Below are 21,124 nucleotides of genomic sequence, written 5' to 3'. Positions count from 1 at the left end.
CACATGGCTAAGGTGGAATCTGTTCTTCCAAAGCGCCCCCACCCCCACCACCAGGTACAAGCACATCAACGGGGAACATAAACTGAAGAGACCTGGACGGGAGGTGCTGGCCGATGAGCAGACATCATTAAAGTGGACAGTCGACTTTGGGATGATTTCCATAAGAACTAGGTGATAATCCTAGGAAGGTGTAAATGAAGAACAGGGAAAACAGGGGTGGAGACGTCCTGAGTGAGACCAAGCCTTGAGGTCTGAATCCACAGGTGGTTGCCCACAGGTGAAGGGACCTCCTGTGCCCAGACAGGGTCCCAGCAGAGCTGAGGAAAGCGTGAGCCACCTGCATTGGGGCTGCAGGTCAGACCCCATCAGAAACGGACAAGCGGCCCCAGGATCCCCAGACTCACCAGCACACTTGGTCCTGGTCCTGAGGGCGGGCCCAGGGGAGCCGGTGCCGCCCTCCCCGGGCCGGGTGAGAAGCACACTGATCTCATACTCCGTGTCGGGGTCCAGATGCCCGATTTTGTAGCTCGTGGAGTCCACTGGCTGCCGGTCACTCCAGCTCCCACTGGCTGTGCAGTATTCCACCTCCCGGGCCACAATGGGCCCGTCCCCATTGATGGAGTTCGCGTTGAGTTGTATCCACAGGTAGGTGGCCCCCACGGAGGCCAGCTGAGGGGGTGCGATGGGGACAGGGGGCTCTGAAAGGCAAACCAGAGGGCCATCCTTCAGACACGTGGAAAGACCTCAACGCACATCAATCACTAAAATTGGGAAGATGCTGACAATTTAGCAATGAACGGATGAGAACGGTTTTGCTCAGGTTAATAAGAAAAAGCTCCTTGAGAGAGGTCTGCAGAGTGTTCAAACCTGTGAAATAAGCCACCTTTAAAGCCCAAGCCTGTTCAGGTAGGTACAACCCCAGTTTGTTTCAGGATGCAATTCATTTTTTCTTGAATACATACATAGGCATCAAAGGATTTTATTTTGCACTAAAAGTAACTTATAAAAACTCTCTCAAGTGGTAGTAATTAAGCTCTAGAAGGCTCACCACTGTCAACAGTGTCTTTGACATCACCCAAGGTATTACTTACATCATTAAATTCAGTCTTCTTACATTTATATTCCAAGAACATCATCACTTGAAAAACACAGATGAAATTACACTTTATCTCATCATAAATGCATTTCCAGGATGCCTCATTTATCCAAAAAAGCCATCCCAATGGATTCCTTCTGCTCCCAGAGTAGTGAGCACTTGGAGTAATAAAGTCTAGCACAGCCACTGTTAAGGGAACTTTCAATAATGAGTATTATTAAAGCCACAGAGAGAAAGAAAAGCTCTAAAACAAAACACATGCCCAGCTTCATAAACCTCTAAGCAATCAACAGCAAACACTCTTTACAACTCAAGAAAGTCCCCCTCCTTGTTTAAAATCCGAGACTGACTTTCTCTGGACCTTTGAGACGGGAGAAACAGGCAATCTTGTTTTCAACAACATTCCCAGTATATCAAAGGCCACTTGAATGGCTCTCCAGGCACCAAATAAAGACATTCCATGCGCCAATGTCACTGTGAGTGGCACCATACATGACATTAGGGAGGAAGGTAATTGTATGAAATAATATATTTCTATTTAATGAATCTCCATTAGAGAAAAATGTTAAGCTCTAATGATTTTTTTTTTTTTGAGCATGTTTCTGCAGGTGGTTTGTGCCTTTCGGTGTGTTTTTGTTTTCAACTCCTCATCTAGTTCACACAAACTTATGGAAAATAAAGCCTGCTATTTGAATTGTCGTGCTAGAGAAGACTTGAGAGTCCCTTGGACAGCAAGGAGATCAAACCAGTCAATCTTAAAGGAAATCAAGCTGAATATTCATTGAAAGGACTGATGCTGAAGCTGAAGCTTCAGTGCTTTGGCCACCTGATGCAAAGAGCTGACTCACTGGAAAAGACCCTGATGCTGGGAAAGACTGACGACAGGGGGAGAAGAAGGCAACGGAGGACGAGATGGTTAGACAGCATCACTGACTTAATAGACATGAGTTTGAGCAAGCTCCGGGAGATTGTAAAGGACAGGACGCCTGGTGTGCTGCAGTTCTTGGGGTCGCAAAGAGCTGGACATGACTTAGTGCCTGAACAATTCTGTCACTGGCGTACGCACCTGTCCGCTTTGTGGCATAAATAGCCAGTTGATCCCTCCCATGTTTCCTGCTGATCAGGACGTCAGGACTGCTGGTCTCGTCTAAGAGTGGCCCCTGAGATGATACCAAGTTGGATCCTAGACCAATAAGAAATGAACAACACGACCTCCCTCTGTTAAGTTGGGGCAGCTTTTTTCTTCTTTAACATATTCAAAGTGTGATAAATCATACTGACTTTTAAAATAGCTGGGAAGAGACTTTCCTGGCGGTCCAGGAGTTAAGATTACATGCTCCCAATGCAGAGGGGCTGAGTTTGACCCCTAGTCAGGGAACTAGATTCCACAGGCTGCAGCTACAGATCCCACACGTCACAACTAAGAGCTGGCACAGCCAAATAAAATAAATAAACGTACATGCTTAGTCACTCAGTCGTGTCTGACTCTCTGCGACCCTATGGACCGCAGCCCGCCAGGCTCCCCCATCCAAGGGGATTCTCCAGGCAAGAACACTAGAGTAGGTTGCCATGTCCTCCTCAATAAATGTAAGGGGTTATGTCAAAAAATAAAATAGTCGGGGAAATCTTATGAGACTTAGTCTACATAAGACACAAGATGAGTTTTATTTAGGGGACCGCAAAGTTAGTGAAAATTCATTAAATTATTGTTCCCATCGTTTATGAACTGCAACTCTGTGCCAGCTCTTCATTTCTTGAGATAGCTTTGACGCAACTCATAATGATTTAACATCAATTTATATCATTAGGCGATTCCTTGAACCAAGACATGAAAAGGGCCTTTTCTAGTATATCCTAAGGCATTGACGAAGCCAGGCTGAAAAAGCAGTTAATTACTTTGTAGTTGTACATGCTAGCAAGGGTTCCTGAAGTGCCATTCAAAATATGACTCAGGGGCAAAGCCACAAAGGTTAGTGAGCACACAATTCATTTAGGACATTGTTCCTAGTCTCCTAAAATAGACAGGACTTTAATGCTTATTCGTCCCAAGACTATTTTCTCTATTAGTTCCCCATTAGGAAGAGTACCAAATACATTAAGTCAAATGAAAGATTCAACTAGATTCTGGAAATAAGTGAGACAGTCATTCAAAAGGACTTCGGGGTTGCTGGAAGAATCTACAATAATAAGTCAATATTTAAATTTTGAATAAATTTTATCAAAGGGAAAGAAGGAAGGCATTCAATCTTACTAAGTGATAAAAAGCAATTTAAAATATTTAATCCAAGTGAAAGGGCATGTTAAAAGTAATTCTAAATCAAGTTATTTATATAAATAGAATTTATATACATATAGATACATATCATATATATAATTGATACATATAAGTGAATTCTTAATACGTCTTTTATAATTAAATATGACACTGATATATATGCATATATACATGCATTGCAGAGATTACATGAAATATTTTCTAGTTTTTGATTACCAAAAGCAGTGGTAGATATAAATAAGACAAGCATGATAGTTTAAAATGAGTTGGGCTTCATTTGGGAACATCAAATCAGAGACTGACCTGAAGAAAGCAGTAAACAACTTAAGATTTTGTCATCTTAAAAAATATTAGCACTCTAAATACACACATACAAAATGTGTTCAATCATATACATGTGGCCTAAACATGTCATTATGTATTTTAAAGTAACTGTGTCGAGGCAATTCTTTACCTAAATAGTAGAATCTGGCATGTTACCACATTTCAAAAAATAAAATATATGCAAAATATGGCAATAAAAATTATAAGTGGAGAAAAAGTCAAATTCCAGATTTGTGCTGTAACTGCAAGCCAGTTGTCACTGACTCGGGCAGGATGCAGAGATGCAAAAGAGGTGTCTGGACATTTTATTACAAGGAGTCAAGACCTCTCCATGCTGTCCTAAGGCAGGAAAAAGTATGACAGAAATGTGAGTTGAACCCACACATCCTCTGTGCTCAGCTGTGTTCTGGCAGACCAGAGATGTCTGACTTGCTTATTGTTATTGTTTGTTGTTCAGTCTCTCAGATGTGTCTGATTCTTTTGTGATCCCATGAACTGCAGCATGCCAGACTTCCCTGTCCTTCACTATCTCTTGAAGTTTGCTCCAAATCATGTCCATTAAGTCAGTGATATTATATAACCATCTTATCTTCTGTTGCCCCCTTCTCCTGCCCTCTATCTTCCCAGCATCAGAGTCTTTTCCAATGAGCTGACACTTCACGTCAGGTAGCCAAAGTATTGGAGCATCAGCATCAGTCCTTCCAATGAATATTCAGGACTGATTTCCTTTAGGATTGACTGGTTTGATCTCCTTGCTGTCCAAAGGACTCTCAAGAGTCTTCTCCAACATCACAGTTCAAAAGCATCAATTCTTCAGCACTCAGCTTTCTTTATGGTCCAACTCTCATATCCATATATGACTACTGGAAAAACCATAGCTTTGACTAGACAGACCTTTTGCAGCAAAGTAATGTCTCTGTTTTTAATATGCTATCTAGGTTTGTCATAGCTTTTCTTTCAAGGAGCAAGGGTCTTTTAATTCTGTGGCTGCACTCACCATCCACAGTGATTTTGGAGCCCAAGAAAATAAAATCTGTCACTGTTTCCACTTTATCCCCATCTATTTGCCATGTGATTTGCTTATAACTCCCAACAAATCAACTTTCCCATGGAGGCAATATTTAGAGGCGACTAAATTTTCATCACAGTGATTACAGAGAACCATGCCTCAGGTGGCCCAGGGGGTCACAGTGAAGCACTGGAGCAACCAGAAATCAGAAAACAGGACACAACCACAAAGAACTGGGCCAAGATGACAGTGAAGTTACACCGATGACAATAAAGAACTCAGCCTTGGGACCAGCGAGGCGGCCGGTCCTCTGGACTTGTTGGCAAATGGTGTGGGTTTTCTACCCAGAGACCCTTCTGCAGGGGACAGTGTGCACATCTATGCACAGTTCCCTCTGCTTACAGATAAAATCCAAACTCCAAAAGTAGCCAGACAGGCTAAAGCTTTGCTACAAGCCCACACTCACAGGGATCAGGCATGGCAAATTAGATCATTTGAGTCTAAACGGCAGTGTGTGGCTGGCTCCTTGTTTCCTTCCGCAGAACGTTAGTCGTGTTAGCTACAGATAAACACTGCTGGCTTATGCCCTAAGCCAGGCATGACTAACACTGGTGGGGCTAGTTTCACAACAGAAGCATTTACCCACATCGCCTATAGATTTTATTGCAGAGGCTGTGCCCCTGGAGACTCTGATTCAATACAGGTGTGGTAGTGGGGGTGGAGAAGAAGTGGGCTGGTGTATTATTATTATTATTTTTGGAAAGGTGATTGAGCTGCGCATTCTCAGATGAGGACCACTAATGGACCAGAGCAGAGAAAGAGCCACCTCTCCCCCATCATGGACTGGACAGCGGTGGGCTGCCCACGAGGTATTCTTAGTGCCATTCACCTATTTGGTGCATCTGATCTTCCTGATAGCCCTTGAGGGTCAGTCACGTTATTATTCTTTTCCAATTGGCTGTGCCAGGTCTTAGTTCTGTGGCATGTGGGATCTTGTTCCCCAACTGGGGATCGAACCCAGATCCCCTGCCCTGGGAGCTCGGAGTCTTAGCCACTGGACCCACCCGGGGAGTCCTGGGTCAAACACATTAGTAAGTCTATTTTAAACCTGAGGAAAGAGAAGCATCCAGAGCACAGGACCACACCCATGCAGCTAGCACTGGGGTTTGAACCCCGCAGTCTGTAGAACTGCCTGCATAGAGAAATTTGCTGACAAAAGGGACAATAGTCCCTCCAAAAGAAACCGATTTTACATTCCCTGTTTAACAAATGCAGGAGAAAAAATTTAAAAGTAGGCATCATTCTGTTCCCCTAGGAAGAAGCAGAAATGGCTTGCCACAAGTTGTATAAAAATGCCTCATGGTATATCTAAAAGTCCAAATTATTCTGTTTGGGACCAAAAACTGCCTTAGCAGTTCAGTACTATAAACTCCAAAGTCCGTGTACACACAAAAAACATCAAACTAGCTAAAGGAAATTTATATCCCCCCCTTTTATTTAACTCATCTCCCACCTTCCTGACTATAATGACTTAATTCTTCAGTCACACAAAATATAGTAATAGACCCTAACGGCAGCATTATGAATGCTAACTCACTGTTATCAGTGTGGTCTGTGTGATATGACAGAGCATTTCTATACTGACACTGCCTCATTTTATTAACCACCCTGCTATCGTAAATACCCTGGATGGGGGAATATTTGCATTTTAAGTGATTTTGTATCAGTACAAAAAATTTCATTCCTTAAAAAAAAAAATTTATAGGCTGTAATCTCTGTATACAGAGTTGGCAGAAGAACTTGCCAAGAGCACATTCACTGCTTTGTATGCAACTGAACCAACATAAATAAAATACATTTTTCAAAAATATTGCTCACGTGCGAAATCTGTACTTAAAATGTAATCCATCAATACAGCCTGTCACCAAACCACTGTTCAGAAACAGGAGCGTGAGTCTGAGCTTTCAACAAATCATGAGCTCATAACCGTCCCACATGCCTGTTTTAATAGACTATATGGGGGTATAAAGATAACATTATATACCTTTAACTACCAACTCTGCATAGTTGGATATGCCAACTCCCCCATCAGTGCGAATCATGCAGCGGTATTTTCCAGCATCTCGTTTGGTTGTGTTCACGACGTTAAATGATGCTATGAATCGCCGGGAACTGGTCACCTTTATTTCCTTCAGAGGAGCATCCTGGACATCAATGCCCTGTGTCGTGGGGGTGGAGAGGACAAAAAGAAACAATATCAGCTGTCTTCCGGAAACATACTCCTGAAGGCACAGCGGTCAATGTTACTTACAACCCAGATCCCGGTCCCTTGTTAATTACCTGTGGGCAGTTGTTGCAGGAAAACAGCTGCCCAGAAACCAAAATTCTGCCTTGATCAACACTTTCAGGATTTGACAGATGCAAAATTAAGTGTGAAGAAATGTCTTTGGTTTTGCACCTCTAAGATATTCACTGTTATTCTAGTGCAATTGGAGGAGAGAAAGAAGCACGTGGGAAAATCCTTTATTTTGCTCCCAAACTATCAACACTTAGTCTTTTTATAATACATAATCATATTATACTTGGCTAGAAAAAAATTAATTCACACACTACACTATGACTGACCTCATTTTATATATGAACCAATAAATAGCTTATCAAGAACTATATTAAAAACGTAAGTAGGTATTAGCATAGCTCCTATGGAAAGGGTCTGAAGGACTAGATTCAGCTTTACAATTTTCTTCCTGGAGCTACAAAAAGCAAGCAGAAGTTGGTGCTTAATATCACCTAACACTGAAATGCGAGGGGAGAAGTTCCTTTCCACATTCCACAGCCAGGACCACACAAAGCCGGTTCCATCTCTGGGGCAGAGCTGTCTTATTCCATGCCCGAGACAGTAAATAAGTCCTTACTTATGCACACTTAGAAATTCATTCTATGCTTCCCATAGTTTAAAGCCTCAAAAACGACTATAGATTTCAGTCCTATATATTTTTAGTACAGTTATCAGGAAAGAGGCTCTCTTTACCATGCTATTTACAAGTATTAAGGAGAAAACAACCAGCAAAGAGCTTAAGGCAAATGCATTTTGTCTGATTATTCACCCAGCAACCACGTTGGGGGCCACCATTGCACTGTCACTATATTAAGACACTAAGCTCACCACGGTGGACAACAGAAAAGTGACCACAGTGCTCATAGCGCTTCAGTTGCTGGGAAGTGTAGGCTTGAAATGCACACGTGATCACCAGTGATCGCTGGTCAGGTGGCTGGCAGAAATCATGATGGAGTTGTCTTTAGATATGGCAGCCGGTTTGAGGAACTGATCTTGGGAGCTGAGATCTGAAGGGTAAGCAGGAGCTCCCAGGCTAAGGGGAGGATGGCAGAGAAGGAAGTATCCCAGGCAGAAGAGACAACAGATGCCTGGGATGTTAGAAAGAGTGTAAAGCTTTGGAGGATGCCAAGGCAGCCAGAGGAACTGGGGAGGTGGACAAGCATCTGTGCATTCCAGGACTCGCAGGTTGCATGAAAATGTCTGTGTTTATAGGTGTGAGCATGCCAGGCTACCAATAATAAAACTCCTCTGTAGAGCTCAGTGATTTATATAAGTAAAGCCTTCTAATAGCTTTCCCTGTGATATTTTGTCAGTGTGTCCTAATGGACATGGGTTTGAGAATTAGACTGACCAGGACTCCACATGTAACTTCAGAGTGATTTACCCTTCTGGGGCTCCCCCCCTCCTCATCTGTAAGAGATGCTACAACTGTCAGGGAGTTGTGGGAATTTAAGACACATGCCTAATGACTGGTCCCCTCCCAGATTCTGGACCAGCTGAGGGATGAGCTCAAGAAAACAGGTGGACAGGCTGTCAAAACACCGCCTTTATTACCAATGAGCCTGGCCCTGCAGACTATGCAGATTACAGCTGATGTGCAGTAAACATGGGCTTGCTAGAACTGGGCACAGAACGGAACAGACTCACCCACCCAGCCACAGGCAGCAACAGAAAGCCACAAGGCCTCCCTGTGTCAGGAGCTGCTGGCAAACTCCCAGGATGGAGGAAGGGCTGCTAGGGGGAGCGAGTTCCCAAAGGAGGGCCTGGACCATGCGTGCTCCCAGCCTCCTGCCCAGCAGTTCCACGTGGACAAAGAAAAGGCACCAGGGTGCTGCGCCAGTACAGTTCCTGCCACAGCAGAGGAAACATCAGGGCTGGGGAACTACAGTTCCTACCATCTTTAGAACTAGCAATCCAGACAGCCTTGTTGATAGCTTAAAAAGTCATAGATCTGAATATGACGTCAAATATACACCTTACATATATTATGTGTCTTTTTGGAAAATGAAACCCCTTCAACCTGGTCTGACAAAGGGCACCGAAAAGTTAGATAAACAAAACAAAGCAACGTCAACCTAGTATGATTCATGAATTCAACAGGAGAGAGTATTTCTTTTTGTATTCCACACATTCAGTCTCCCATCCTCGTCCCCAAATAAATTTTTAAAAAAAACCTGAATTCTACCATTAAGAGTAAGCTTAGATCACCTACTCTATAAAATTGTCTTGTTCAAATTGAAAATAAAGCCAACCTTGTTTTAAAAAGAAAAAAAAAAAAAAACAAACTAAGCCCTGAAGAAAGGCAGACTTCACATCTATAATTCTTTGTTTTGTTTATTAAAAACAAGGACAACATCCAAAGGGCTATCTATTAATATTTCTTTCTTTCCTTACTTGCCGCATGAATCTTGTAAAGATTATACTTCTATGGTAATCTTGGAATATTTACCTAATGGAATAAGCCTGTCTCAAAAGAACATTTATTGAAAAGAATTCTAAAGGATGCCCTTATGCATTCCTCACGAGTACTCAAGGCTGTATGAAGGGCGGCCAAGGTTAAGGAAACCTCCGTGCTGGATGCATACACATGTCAGGAGGAGCATTACTTCATACCTGTGGTCTTCAGGCCACTAATTCATCCTTTAAACAGCTTGAAACTGACAGCTCTACCCAACTCCAATGACTCATAGGAACCCTCAGGAATGGGCCCTTTTATTTTTTTAATCCCATGTAATCACAGGGCTTCACAGGTGGTGCCGTGGTAAAGAGTCCGCCTGCCAATGCAAAAGATGTGGAGACGAGACTAGGGTTTCATCCCCGGGCCAGGAAGATCCCCTGGAGAAGGAAACGGCAACTCTGTCCAGCATTCTTGCTTGGAGAATTCTGTTTATAGCTTCCCTTGCCCTTTTTTTTTTTTTTTTTTTTTTTTTTTTACCCTGTTGGGGCTGAATTGCACCCCCCAACACACACATTCATATGTTGAAACCATAACCTCCAGCACCTCAGCATGAGGCTGCTTTTGGAAACAGGGCCTTTAAAGAGGTGATTAAGGTAAAGCGAAAGTGTCAGTCACTCAGGGGTGTCCAACTCTTTAAGAGCCCATGGACTGTAGCCAGCCAGGCTCCTCTGTCCATGGACTTCTCCAAGCAAGAATAATGGAGTGGGCTGCCATTCCCTTCTCCAGGGATCTTCCTGACCCAGGGATCGAACTTAGGTCTCTTGCACTGCAGGCAGACTCTTTACCATCTGAGCCACCAGGGAAACCCCATTCCTGAGTGTGGACTCTGCCATTCCAGCCTCATTACCTGCCATTCCAGGAGCATTTGTGTTCCAGCAGAGTGGAATCAGAAGGTTCTTTTCAATAAACGTTCTTTTGACACAGGCTTATTCCATTAGGAAAATATTACAAGATGACCATAGAAGTATAATCTTTATAAGATTCATGCGTACAGAAGAACTGTACAAAAAAGATCTTTAGGACCCAGATAATCATGATGGTGTGATCACTCACCTAGAGCCAGACACCCTGGAATGTGAAGTCAAGTGGGCCTTAGGAAGTATCACTACGAACAAAGCTAGTGGAGGTGATGGAATTCCAGTTGAGCTATTTCAAATTCTGAAAGATGATGCTGTGAAAGTGCTGCACTCAATATGTCAGCAAATTTGGAAAACTCAGCAGTGGCCACAGGACTGGAAAAGGTCAGTTTTCATTCCAATCCCAAAGAAAGGCAATGCCAAAGAATGCTCAAAGTACCACACAATTGCACTCAACTCACGCACTAATAAAGTAATGCTTAAAATTCTCCAAGCCAGGCTTCAGCAATATGTGAACCATGAACTTCCAGATATTCAAGCTGGTTTTAGAAAAGGCAGAGGAACCAGAGATCAAATTGCCAACATCTGCTGGATCATCGAAAAAGCAAGAGAGTTCCAGAAAAACATCTATTTCTGCTTTATTGACTATGCCAAAGCCTTTGACTGTGTGGATCACAAGAAACTGTGGAAAACTCTGAAAGAGATGGGAATACCAGACCACCTGACTGCCTCTTGAGAAACCTATATGCAGGTCAGGAAGCAACAGTTAGAACTGGACATGGAACAACAGACTGGTTCCAAATAGGAAAAGGAGTACGTCAAGGCTGTATATTGTCACCCTGCTTATTTAACTTCTATGTAGAGTACATCATGAGAAACGCAGTGCTGGAGGAAGCACAAGCTGGAATCAAGATTGCCGGGAGAAATATCAATAACCTCAGATATGGAGAGGACACCACCCTTATGGCAGAAAGTGAAGAAGAACTAAAGAGCCTCTTGATGAAAGTTAAAGTGGAGAGTGAAAAAGTTGGCTTAAAGCTCAACATTCAGCAAACTAAGATTATGGCACCTGGTCCCATCACTTCATGGCAAATAGATGGGGAAACAGTGGAAATAGTGGCTGACTTTATTTTTCTGGGCTCCAAAATCACTGCAGATGGTGATTGCAGCCATGAAATTAAAAGACACTTACTCCTTGGAAGGAAAGTTATGACCAACCTATACAGAATATTGAAAAGCAGAGACATTACTTTGCCAGCAAAGGTCTGTCTAGTCAAGACTATGGCAACCCACTCCAGTACTCTTGCCTGGAAAATCCCATGGACGGAGGAGCCTGGTAGGCTGCAGTCCATGGGGTTGCGAAGAGTCAGACACGACTGAGCAACTTCACTTTCACTTTTCACTTTCATGCATCGGAGAAGGAAATGGCACACCACTCCAGTGTTCTTGCCTGGAGAATCCCAGGGACGGTGAAGCCTGGCGGGCTGCCATCTATGGGGTCGCACAGAATCGGACATGGCTGAAGCAACTTAGCAGCAGCAACAGCAGTCAAGGCTATGGTTTTTCCAGTGGTCATGTATAGATGTGAGAGTTTCACTATAAAGAAAGCTGAGTGCCAAAGAATTGATGCTTTTGAACTGTGGTGTTGGAGAAGACTCTTGAGAGTCCCTTGGACTGCAAGGAGATCCAACCAGTCCATCCTAAAGGAGATCAGTCCTGGGTGTTCATTGGAAGGACTGATGTTGAAGCTGAAACTCCAATACGTTGGCCACCTGATGCGAAGAGCTGACTCATTGGAAAAGACACTGATGCTGGGAAAGATTGAGGGCAGGAGGAGAAGGGGACAACAGAGAATGAGATGGTTGGATGGCATCACCGACTCAATGGACATGGTTTTGGGTGGACTCTGGGAGTTGGTGATGGACAGGGAGGCCTGGCATGCTGCGGTTCATGGGGTTGCAAAGAGTCGGACACGACTGAGCAACTGAACTGAACTGAACTGAGAGCAGAATCAACTACCATCTCCCACAGTTCTAGTTGACTTTTACAAAGCTCTGCACACTCACTGTTTCCATTTGTCTTCCTTCGCTGCCCAAGAAAAGTCCTGCGTGTCCCCCATCCTGGCCTCAAGTCATGCCTTCTGGACAACAGACCCTCAGTCCCTTTTCTGGTGAGGCTCCTTTTCCTGGTTTCCTGTGTCAGGCAATATTTTGTAATAACCTTATGAGGGAAAGAAATCTAAAAAATCTAATTCCCAGGTCACTCAGTGGTAAAGAATCTGCATGCAATGCAGGAGACACAGGAGATGTGGGTTTGATCCCTGGGTTGGGAAGATCCCCTGGAGGAGGAAATGGCAACCCACTCCAGTATTCTTGCCTGGAGAATCCCCATGGACAGAGGAGCTTGGTGGGCTACAGTCCAAGGGGTGGCAAAGAGTCAGACACAGCTGAGCACACACACATAATCCAACATAAGGGAAAAGAATTTAAAGAAGAATGGAGATACATATATACATACATATGCATATATGTGTATGTATATCAGAATCACTCTGCTGAACACCTGAATCCGACACAACACTGTAAACTAACCGTACTTCAATGACAACAAAAAGAAGCAATGGATGGCTGGGTTCATGAAGAGGAAAGAGAGAGAGTCCTCAGAGCACTGGGGCTGTGGCAAGGAGAGAGTGCACCCATCACTCTGATAGTGTCAGATCCCATTTCCTGGGTCCTTACGAAAGGAAGAGGACAGCGTTCACAGCCCTTGGCAAGCACCAGACAGAAGAACCTGTGACACCTGCACAGATCAGGGGAAGTAACATGGGATAAATGCCAGGAGAGCGGGGCCAACTAGAAACCTGTGCACGAGCAGAGGCTGTGGTTGCCTGTCAGCGTGGATGAGGGAGGGTGTTTCTGGAGCCTTGGCTCAAGGTTATTTCCTTGACTCCTCCAACATGCCTGTCAGTGCTTTTGATGGCATCACAGATCCATCTGTCAAATGTATAGGTGACCAATAACTGGCACATGAATGGATACATTGGGATAAAAGCAAAGACTGCCCACCTCCCTGCTACTCGACTTCAGGCCCCACAAAGGCAGGGATCTTTCTCCAGGTTTTCTGCTGCTGCATCTATCGCACAAGAGCCATGGCCAGTGCATCCCAGGGGGCTTTAGTGCTAATACTGAAAGGGGTTTAGGCATTGAACGCGCAACTGAACAAATTGATTTTTAAGATGTTTTGGTCCCCAGATACCCTTCCTCAGGTCAGAATTCAACAGGAAAGCCAGGGAACCGAGGCTGGCCTATTTTCTCTGATGCAGGGCAGTGAGAAAAGGTCATGAGGGCCGGCCCCCGTCTGCCTCTCCATGACAGGGAGGGCCAAACGGGACAGTGTGCTCAGAAACTCGGGTACCCTGAGCATCTAAGAAACCACGGGGAGACTTCGTTATTCCGGCAAAAGAAAACGATGAAAATGTCTGCTGGGAAGAGACAGGACCTTTGTCAGGCAGTTTTCTCTGTTTTCACAGAGTTAGAAAGAGGCAACCCTGCCAGGGACTGGAGAGCTGGTTCTTAATATCGTCACAGCAGGACGAGGAAGCACCAACAAGGACGGGACCGTGATGTTCTTTAGAATATGAGTTCCTGTAAGAGAGCCTCAGCGTCCTTCTGACAAAACCCCCAACTCCAGACAGAGCAGGGCACCAGGTGTCCAGGTGTTAAAGCAACCTCTGACCCATCTTTTGTCAACCTAATGAGACAAGCATAACAGCCATGTCTGCGAGGAAATGATCTTAGTGGGTTAAATACAGCTTTTTAATAAAAGCAAGAGTATCTTCAAACACGCATGCATTTCAATTTGAGCAAGCCTGAGAAAAAGTCCTGATAGTTATTTAAATTAGACTTCCAACCTTCTTTCTGCAGTGGGCTAACTCTAGGACTTCTAAATGAGCAGTAATTTGCCAGCAAAAAAAGATGCATATTAAGTCTTTCAGAAAGAGTTTTGCAATAACCAGAGCAATGATTGAAAGAAACTGAGGTCTGAGCAGTTAGCTGCCTTTAGAGCAAATTAATCCTATTTAGGAGCTGGTCTGAGTGCAGTAGCTAAGCATATACAGGGGAGCTAGAGGCGGCTCCTCAGCCATACAGGTGGAGATTAAATCACACTTTCATTTCTTTAATAGGGAAAATAATCCACATATTCCACTATCAAATATGTCCATCTGTAAGATACTGATTGAAATCCTTACCACTGGGGTCACTAACAGTATCTGTAGGGCCAGGAATAATTTTGTTTAAAACATTTCTTGTAATCTAAATCTTAATTGACTATCTCAACAAATCTACTTTCTGGAGCCCACGTATTTTTAAATTTTAATAAATAATAACTAATAAAAGTGCTGACCTTTGATTTCTAGACCATAACCAAGCCAGCACAAATATTTATCCATGTGGAATGCTACATCTGGAAGTCTTACTCCTATTATCATATACTATGAATATGTATTGACAAATGTTCTTTAATTGGCTAATGGAGATACAGATAGCCAAAGTGAAAGCCGCTCAGTCATGTCCGATTCTGTGACCCCATGGACTGTACAGTCTAGGGAATCCTCCAGGCCAGAATACTGGAGTGGGTAGCTTTTCCTTTCTCCAGGATATCACCCCAATCCAGGGATTGAACCCAGGTCTCCTGCACTACAGGTAGACTCTTTACCAGCTGAGCCACAAGGAAAGCCCAAGAATACTGGAATGGGTAGCCTATCCCTTCCCCAGGGGATCTTCCCAACCCAGAAATCAAACCGGGGTCTCCTGCATTACAGGCAGATTCTTTACAAACTGAGTTATGAAGGAAGCCCACAGACAGCCAAAATAACATATTATTCAAACATATAATAGTCTTCCATGCATATTTGAGTAAAAAAGTTTGATTATGAAAATTTAGAACTTCATTCTGATATTTAGACACAGTTCAATATATATTTGCAATATGTGAATAATATTATTTAATAATATATAATAATGCAGTAACTAGATATACCAAAAAAAAGAAATACCAAGAAATTAGAAGTTCTTTAGTCTTAAAATCTGTCGATGAGGCTAATCTAGCCACACCAAACTAAGTAATCTGACAGTGCCTGACATTTCTGTTGGGTTAAAGATTTTGGGTTTGCCAGGCTAGAACATAACCTTGTTACTTCTAAACTGTAATAACAGCACTCGACCATGAGGAAGATGGCAGAACCTACCTAATTATCCACGATCTAAAAGGCAAGGTTAGTCATAAACGAGGCTGACAAAGGACATTACTTTTTCCCCAATCAATATGCCTTAAAACATACAAAGACTCTAGTCCCCTGCCAGGCTCCTCTGTCCATAGAATTCTCCAGGCAAGAAAACTTGAGTGGGTAGCCATTCCCTTCTCCAGGGGAATTTCTTGAACAGGGATCAAACCCAGGTTTCCTGCATTGCAAGCAGATTCTTTACCATCTGAGTCACCAGGGAAGCCCTAAAACATACAAGTCTTTCTGGAAAAAAATAGTTGAAAAGATAAAGAAGGCACAACATAAGGGTTAAAAGACCTATAGTTCTGAATCTGAATTGGAATTGTCACACTGAATTGGAATTGTCACTCTGTCTTGATCTCAAGACAGACATGCTTTAATCTTAAATGTATATGTGCGCACGCACGCGCACACACACACACACACACACACACACATATACACCAGTTCCATCCAATGGGAAGATCCACAAACAATAATGAGTAGTAATAAGCACCTCTGTCCTCAGGTTGCAATTTCTTCTTTTTTTTTTTCAGATTGTAATTTCTAATTCCCAGTTCCCCTGAAAAAGAACCAGGGCTCCCTGACAAAATGGCTAATTCTAGATTATCAATATGGAAAATACAAGCCTGAAACACACAGTCATACCCAAAAGCAAGAAAGCCATGGAGATGGCCCAGCTCAAGGGACTCCCACTCTGAGTAAGCCCACTGTTTAGGGATGGAAGATCTGAGCAGCGATAAGGATAATAAGTGCAGTGGATTGAAACTCATCAAATGTGTTTAAATCCACAAGTTGATGATGACAGATGATGGTGTCAGTGACAGTAACAGCAGTAGCCCCTTTGGTCACTTTCAGGTGATGTTAGTGAACTACCTCACTATTTTGACAATATGCCAAAAAAAGATAAAAACATCAAGTATTTATACCACCTTCCATATATGATTTATATACGAGGACACCCCAGCGGTTAATAACAGGAGAGTTTGTCTTTTTAGACGTATTCTAGTGACTAAACAAAGAAGGGCGGAGAATGAGACTGTTCTGCAACCCTGAATGAATCAGTGACCCTAGAAATGAGTATCAGTAGCCGATAGCATGATACAATTGGCAAGACACACAACAGTCAGAATAACACACTCAATGATGCTACCAGAAGTCGACAGGCAAAACTCAAAACATGAGAGGCTGTGCAGGACAAACCCAGTCTCAACAACATCAACCACCACCACCACAAACAGAGGGAAACGAACAGAAATATTGAAGATAAAAAGGACTTAAGACACTCGTCATGGGGGTCGGATGGATTGCGAGATTGGGACTGACATATGTGTATTTTTATACTACTATGTATAAAAGAGCTAACTAATGAGAACCTACCACTTGTACATATATAAAGAAAACACTCATCACCCAACTGCAAAGTGTGAACTTTACCACAATCACAAATCAAATAAAACTGCTAAAATAAATAGTTACTAGACAGACAAGAAATATGAACACTGACTGTTTTCACTGGTCATACATGGTGATTATTCTATTTTTGTAAGAGCTCTTATCTTTTTAGAGCAGCAGTTTGAGGCTAAGTCCATCCTGCAACTTGTTTTGTAAGGCTTGCAAGCTCAGAATGGTGTTTAAGTTTTTTTAAATGGCTGGAAAAAAAAATCAAAAGAAGAATAGTATTTTGTGACAATGAAAATGATGTGAAAGAATAGTATTTTGTGACAATGAAAATGATGTGAAAGACTTTTCACATGTCCATGTATAAACCTGTCCAGAAACTAGCCACATTCATCCATTTCTGTGCTGTTCATGGATGCTTTCATGCTATGATGGCAGAGAAGACCCTCTGGCCTGCAAAATTTACTACCTAGCCCTTCACAGAAAAAGTTTGCTGACTCCTGTTTTAGAGAAACATTTACAAGTTACATAATATGATGACTGGGATCATCAGTGGGGAAGCAGTTGGGCACACGGGAAGAAAGTGGTCTCACATGCTGTTGGTTTTGAAGTCGATGTTGGGTACATCGAGTTTTTTACATCATTCTCTCTACCTCTGTGTTTATTTATGAGTTCTGTACTAAAAACGGGAGCTTGAGATTAACACATACACATCAATACTTTGGCCACCTGATGCGAAGAGTCGACTCATTGGAAAAGACTCTGATGCTGGGAAAGATTGAGGGCAGGAGGAGAAGGGGGTGACAGAGGATGAGATGGTTGGATGGCATCACTTACTCAATGGACATGAGTTTGAGCAAACTCCAGGAGAGAGTGAAGGACAGGGAAACCTGGTATGCTGCAGTCCATGGGGTCTCAAAGACTCAGACACGACTTAGCAACTGAACAACAAATATATACACTAAATAACCAACAAGGACTTACTGTGTAGCACAGGGAACTATACTCAGTATCTTTTAAAAATAAAGTAAAATAAAAAATAAAAAGAAAATAATTCTAAGAAGCAATTAGAAGAAAATCTCTTCTTTTTGCATTTTTAAACAACTGTTTGAACCATCACAATTTCCCCAGGAAAAACAGATGGTTTTGCTGCTAGCTCACAAATACTGCAAAGCTATAGGAATCAAAGAACCATTTTGTCCAGGTGTCATTTGCGTCCTGCAAAAGTAGCAAGTCACTCTGCTACAAAGATCCCACCTCAGAAGTGAAGAAAATGCAGTTTGCCAAAGGCGAAGCCACATGTCCAGGGTAGCAGCCCTCTCTGTAGCAGCATTCGCATAACTAATCATCATACACCCAGCACATGGAAAGTGTAGGATACACACTTCCTGAAACAAAGCAGTCCCTGGCTTCCATCTCAAGAATAAACAGAAACTCCATTAATCTGTCATTGTCTCCTGTCTTTAGTGGACATCACTTCTTGTAACAGAGACACACATAATTTTCTTGCACCTGGACAACAGCCAATTCCCTTTGCTTTGAATGAAGGGAATGAAGGGTGGCATTTTACACATAGGAGAAATGCAGATGAGAATAACAATATGATTTATGATTTCAAAGTTCATCCCCTATAGGAGCTACCTGACTGCCACTGTGTGTCAGTCACAGAAGTCTCTGACCTGGTCCCAAACTGGATCCCTCTAGGACTAAAAGCACCATGAATTCTTCTCTATTCCGTTTCTCTGGTCCTAAAGACAATTTTGAAATTAAAACCCATATAAAATTGTCAAATTTCCCCCCTACTCTCTTTTCTAGGTACAAGAAGATCAAACCAGTCAATCCTAAAAGAAATTCCAAATATTCACTGGAAGGACTGATACTGAAGCTGAAGCTGCAATACTATGGCCATCCAATGCAAAGAGCCAACTCACTGGAAAAGACTGATGCTGGGAAAGATTGAGGGCAGGAGGAGAAGGGGGCCACAGAGGAAGAGATGGTGGAATGGCATTATTGGCTCAATGGACATGAGTTTGAGCGAACTCTGGGAGATGGTGAAGGACAGGCGTGCTGCAGTCCACGGGGTCACAATGAGTTAGACACAACGGAGTGACTGAGTAACACCACCACCAATTCCAGATAACTAGACTGAAAATCTTCTAGGGCTTTCAAAATTACCTAAAGCAGGCATGTTTAAGTCCTAGCTAAAATATCCTCCATTTTTCCCTCCTCTTCCAAAAAGAAGAGAAAGAAGGAGATTCTAACAGTGTCCAAACTCTCCAGGGTCCCCGCTCTAGGGCCCAGAACACCAAAAGCAGACAGGGTAGCGGATGCTTAACTCTCGATCTCGGGAATTCCGGAGCAGGGCTTTCTGCATCTCCCCTTCTCATGACACAGCTGTGGATCCTTGGAAGCAAGAGACATACACTAACCCTTTAATGAATATGAGAAAAGAAAGGCAGCATAAATGCTCTAACAGGACGTGTGGTTCCTGGGTTCAAAGCCGGCAGTCCTCAAGGTTAGCAGTTGATGCCTCTCTCCCGTCCTCCTACAGGAACCATCCTGACCTGCGGTCTTCACAGCACATCCTCACATCCTGGCCCAGTGGTCGTCAGATCCCATCAGAGGACGAGGCCCTTGCACAAGGCTCCATCAACTCCTGGCCCGTCCTCCTCAAAGTACCAGCCACTTACACCTTCTTTAACTGAGGCAGGTAATATCACCAAGTACAATTTTTAATCAATTTCTCCCAGAATCTTCATAGACATATCCTACTGTTTCATCCATGTGAAAGAAACCTTCACCTTTAAATGGAGGTAACCCAAAATCATATCAGTTAAAAGAGACGATGTAAGCTTTCAAGGTTGTCGGTGGTTTCAGGCTGAATATTCAATATTATATCATATAGATGGATACTGAACTGACTAAAACAATAATGGATGTGATTTCAACCACTCAAAACTTTAAGAAAAAGAAAAAAAACACCTTTAAGGAGCCAATGGTTCCTACAGCAACTGAAGACAATACTTTTTGTTCCTTCCTGGTATTTTCTATGACAGTAAGTGGTATTAAATTTATGCTTTAATACACAGGGCCTAAAACACCCAAGTTAGGCTTGACAAGGGAACCATAATTTGACTCCCTTTCAAATCATTTTATGGTTTTTATATATAATAACAAAATCATTCTGATATACAGCTGTGATTTTTTTTCCCCTCACAATCTATAAAGGAAAGTAAAAGCCACCAAGAAATGTTGACCAAATATACACATTCCGAAACACAAAAGCCAAGGCAACCTTCCACACACATGAATTCAATCCTCATCTTGCGTGTGTGCTAAGTTGCTTCAGCTGTGCCCTACTCTTTGCAACCCCATAGACTATATTGCCTGCCAGGCTCCTCTGTCCATGGGATTTCCCAGGCAAGAATACTGGAGTGGGCTGCCATGCCCTCCTCTGGGGATCTTCCTGACCCAGGGATCAAGCCGACATCTCTTTATGTCTACCTGCAGTGGCAGGCAGATTCTTTACCACTAGCACCCCCTGCAAAGCCCATAATTTTCATCTTAAATGCCGATAAAAGGGATGTATCACTTAAATTGCCAACTGATGATTATGAATCCATGAGGAAAGATCTGGATCATCTTTCTATGCAAGAGGCATTACAGCTAAGAACATAGATTTTGGACTTAGATGGCCTGGCTCCCAGTTCTTGTTACTAGCAACAAGTCAACGCAAAAATCTCTGAAACTTTCCGAGACCCAGTTACATCTTTATTACATCTTTATTCTGTAAATGGGTGCATAAAAGAATTCTCATAGGGATCAGTTAAGTGAAGAAAAATTGCTGAACATAGCCTGGAGCTGTGGTCCACCGCAGTCCACGGGTCGCAAAGAACTGGACATGACTGAGCGACCGAACAACAACAAAATGATGGTTCTAAAGTTAATCCTGGTTCAAATGTATCAGGATTAACTTTAGGTGGAGGAAACTGGAGCCTATTATACAGAGTGAAGTAAGCCAGAAAGAAAAACACCAATACAGTATACTAACGCATATATATGGAATTTAGAAAGATGGTAAC

General features: G+C 42.9%; 1 protein-coding gene across 4 annotated transcripts in view; it reads right to left on the bottom strand.

The window, feature by feature from the left end:
- Positions 1-21,124, bottom strand: part of PTPRM (protein tyrosine phosphatase receptor type M) — a 660,428-nt gene that overhangs the window by 360,825 nt on the left and 278,479 nt on the right. For all 4 annotated transcript variants that reach the window (XM_070361479.1, XM_070361481.1, XM_070361480.1 and 1 more), the window contains exons 6-7: positions 6,749-6,923; positions 405-698 (exon numbers count right to left, since the gene is read on the bottom strand). In XM_070361479.1, coding sequence (XP_070217580.1) covers positions 405-698; positions 6,749-6,923 — 469 coding nt within the window. The remainder of the gene's footprint in view (positions 1-404; positions 699-6,748; positions 6,924-21,124) is intronic.

Source organism: Bos mutus, chromosome 24 (assembly GCF_027580195.1).
Source record: "Bos mutus isolate GX-2022 chromosome 24, NWIPB_WYAK_1.1, whole genome shotgun sequence".
NCBI lineage: Eukaryota > Metazoa > Chordata > Mammalia > Artiodactyla > Bovidae > Bos > Bos mutus.
The sequence above is the reverse complement of the archived record's forward strand: the minus strand, read 5'-3'. Positions and strand labels throughout refer to the sequence as shown.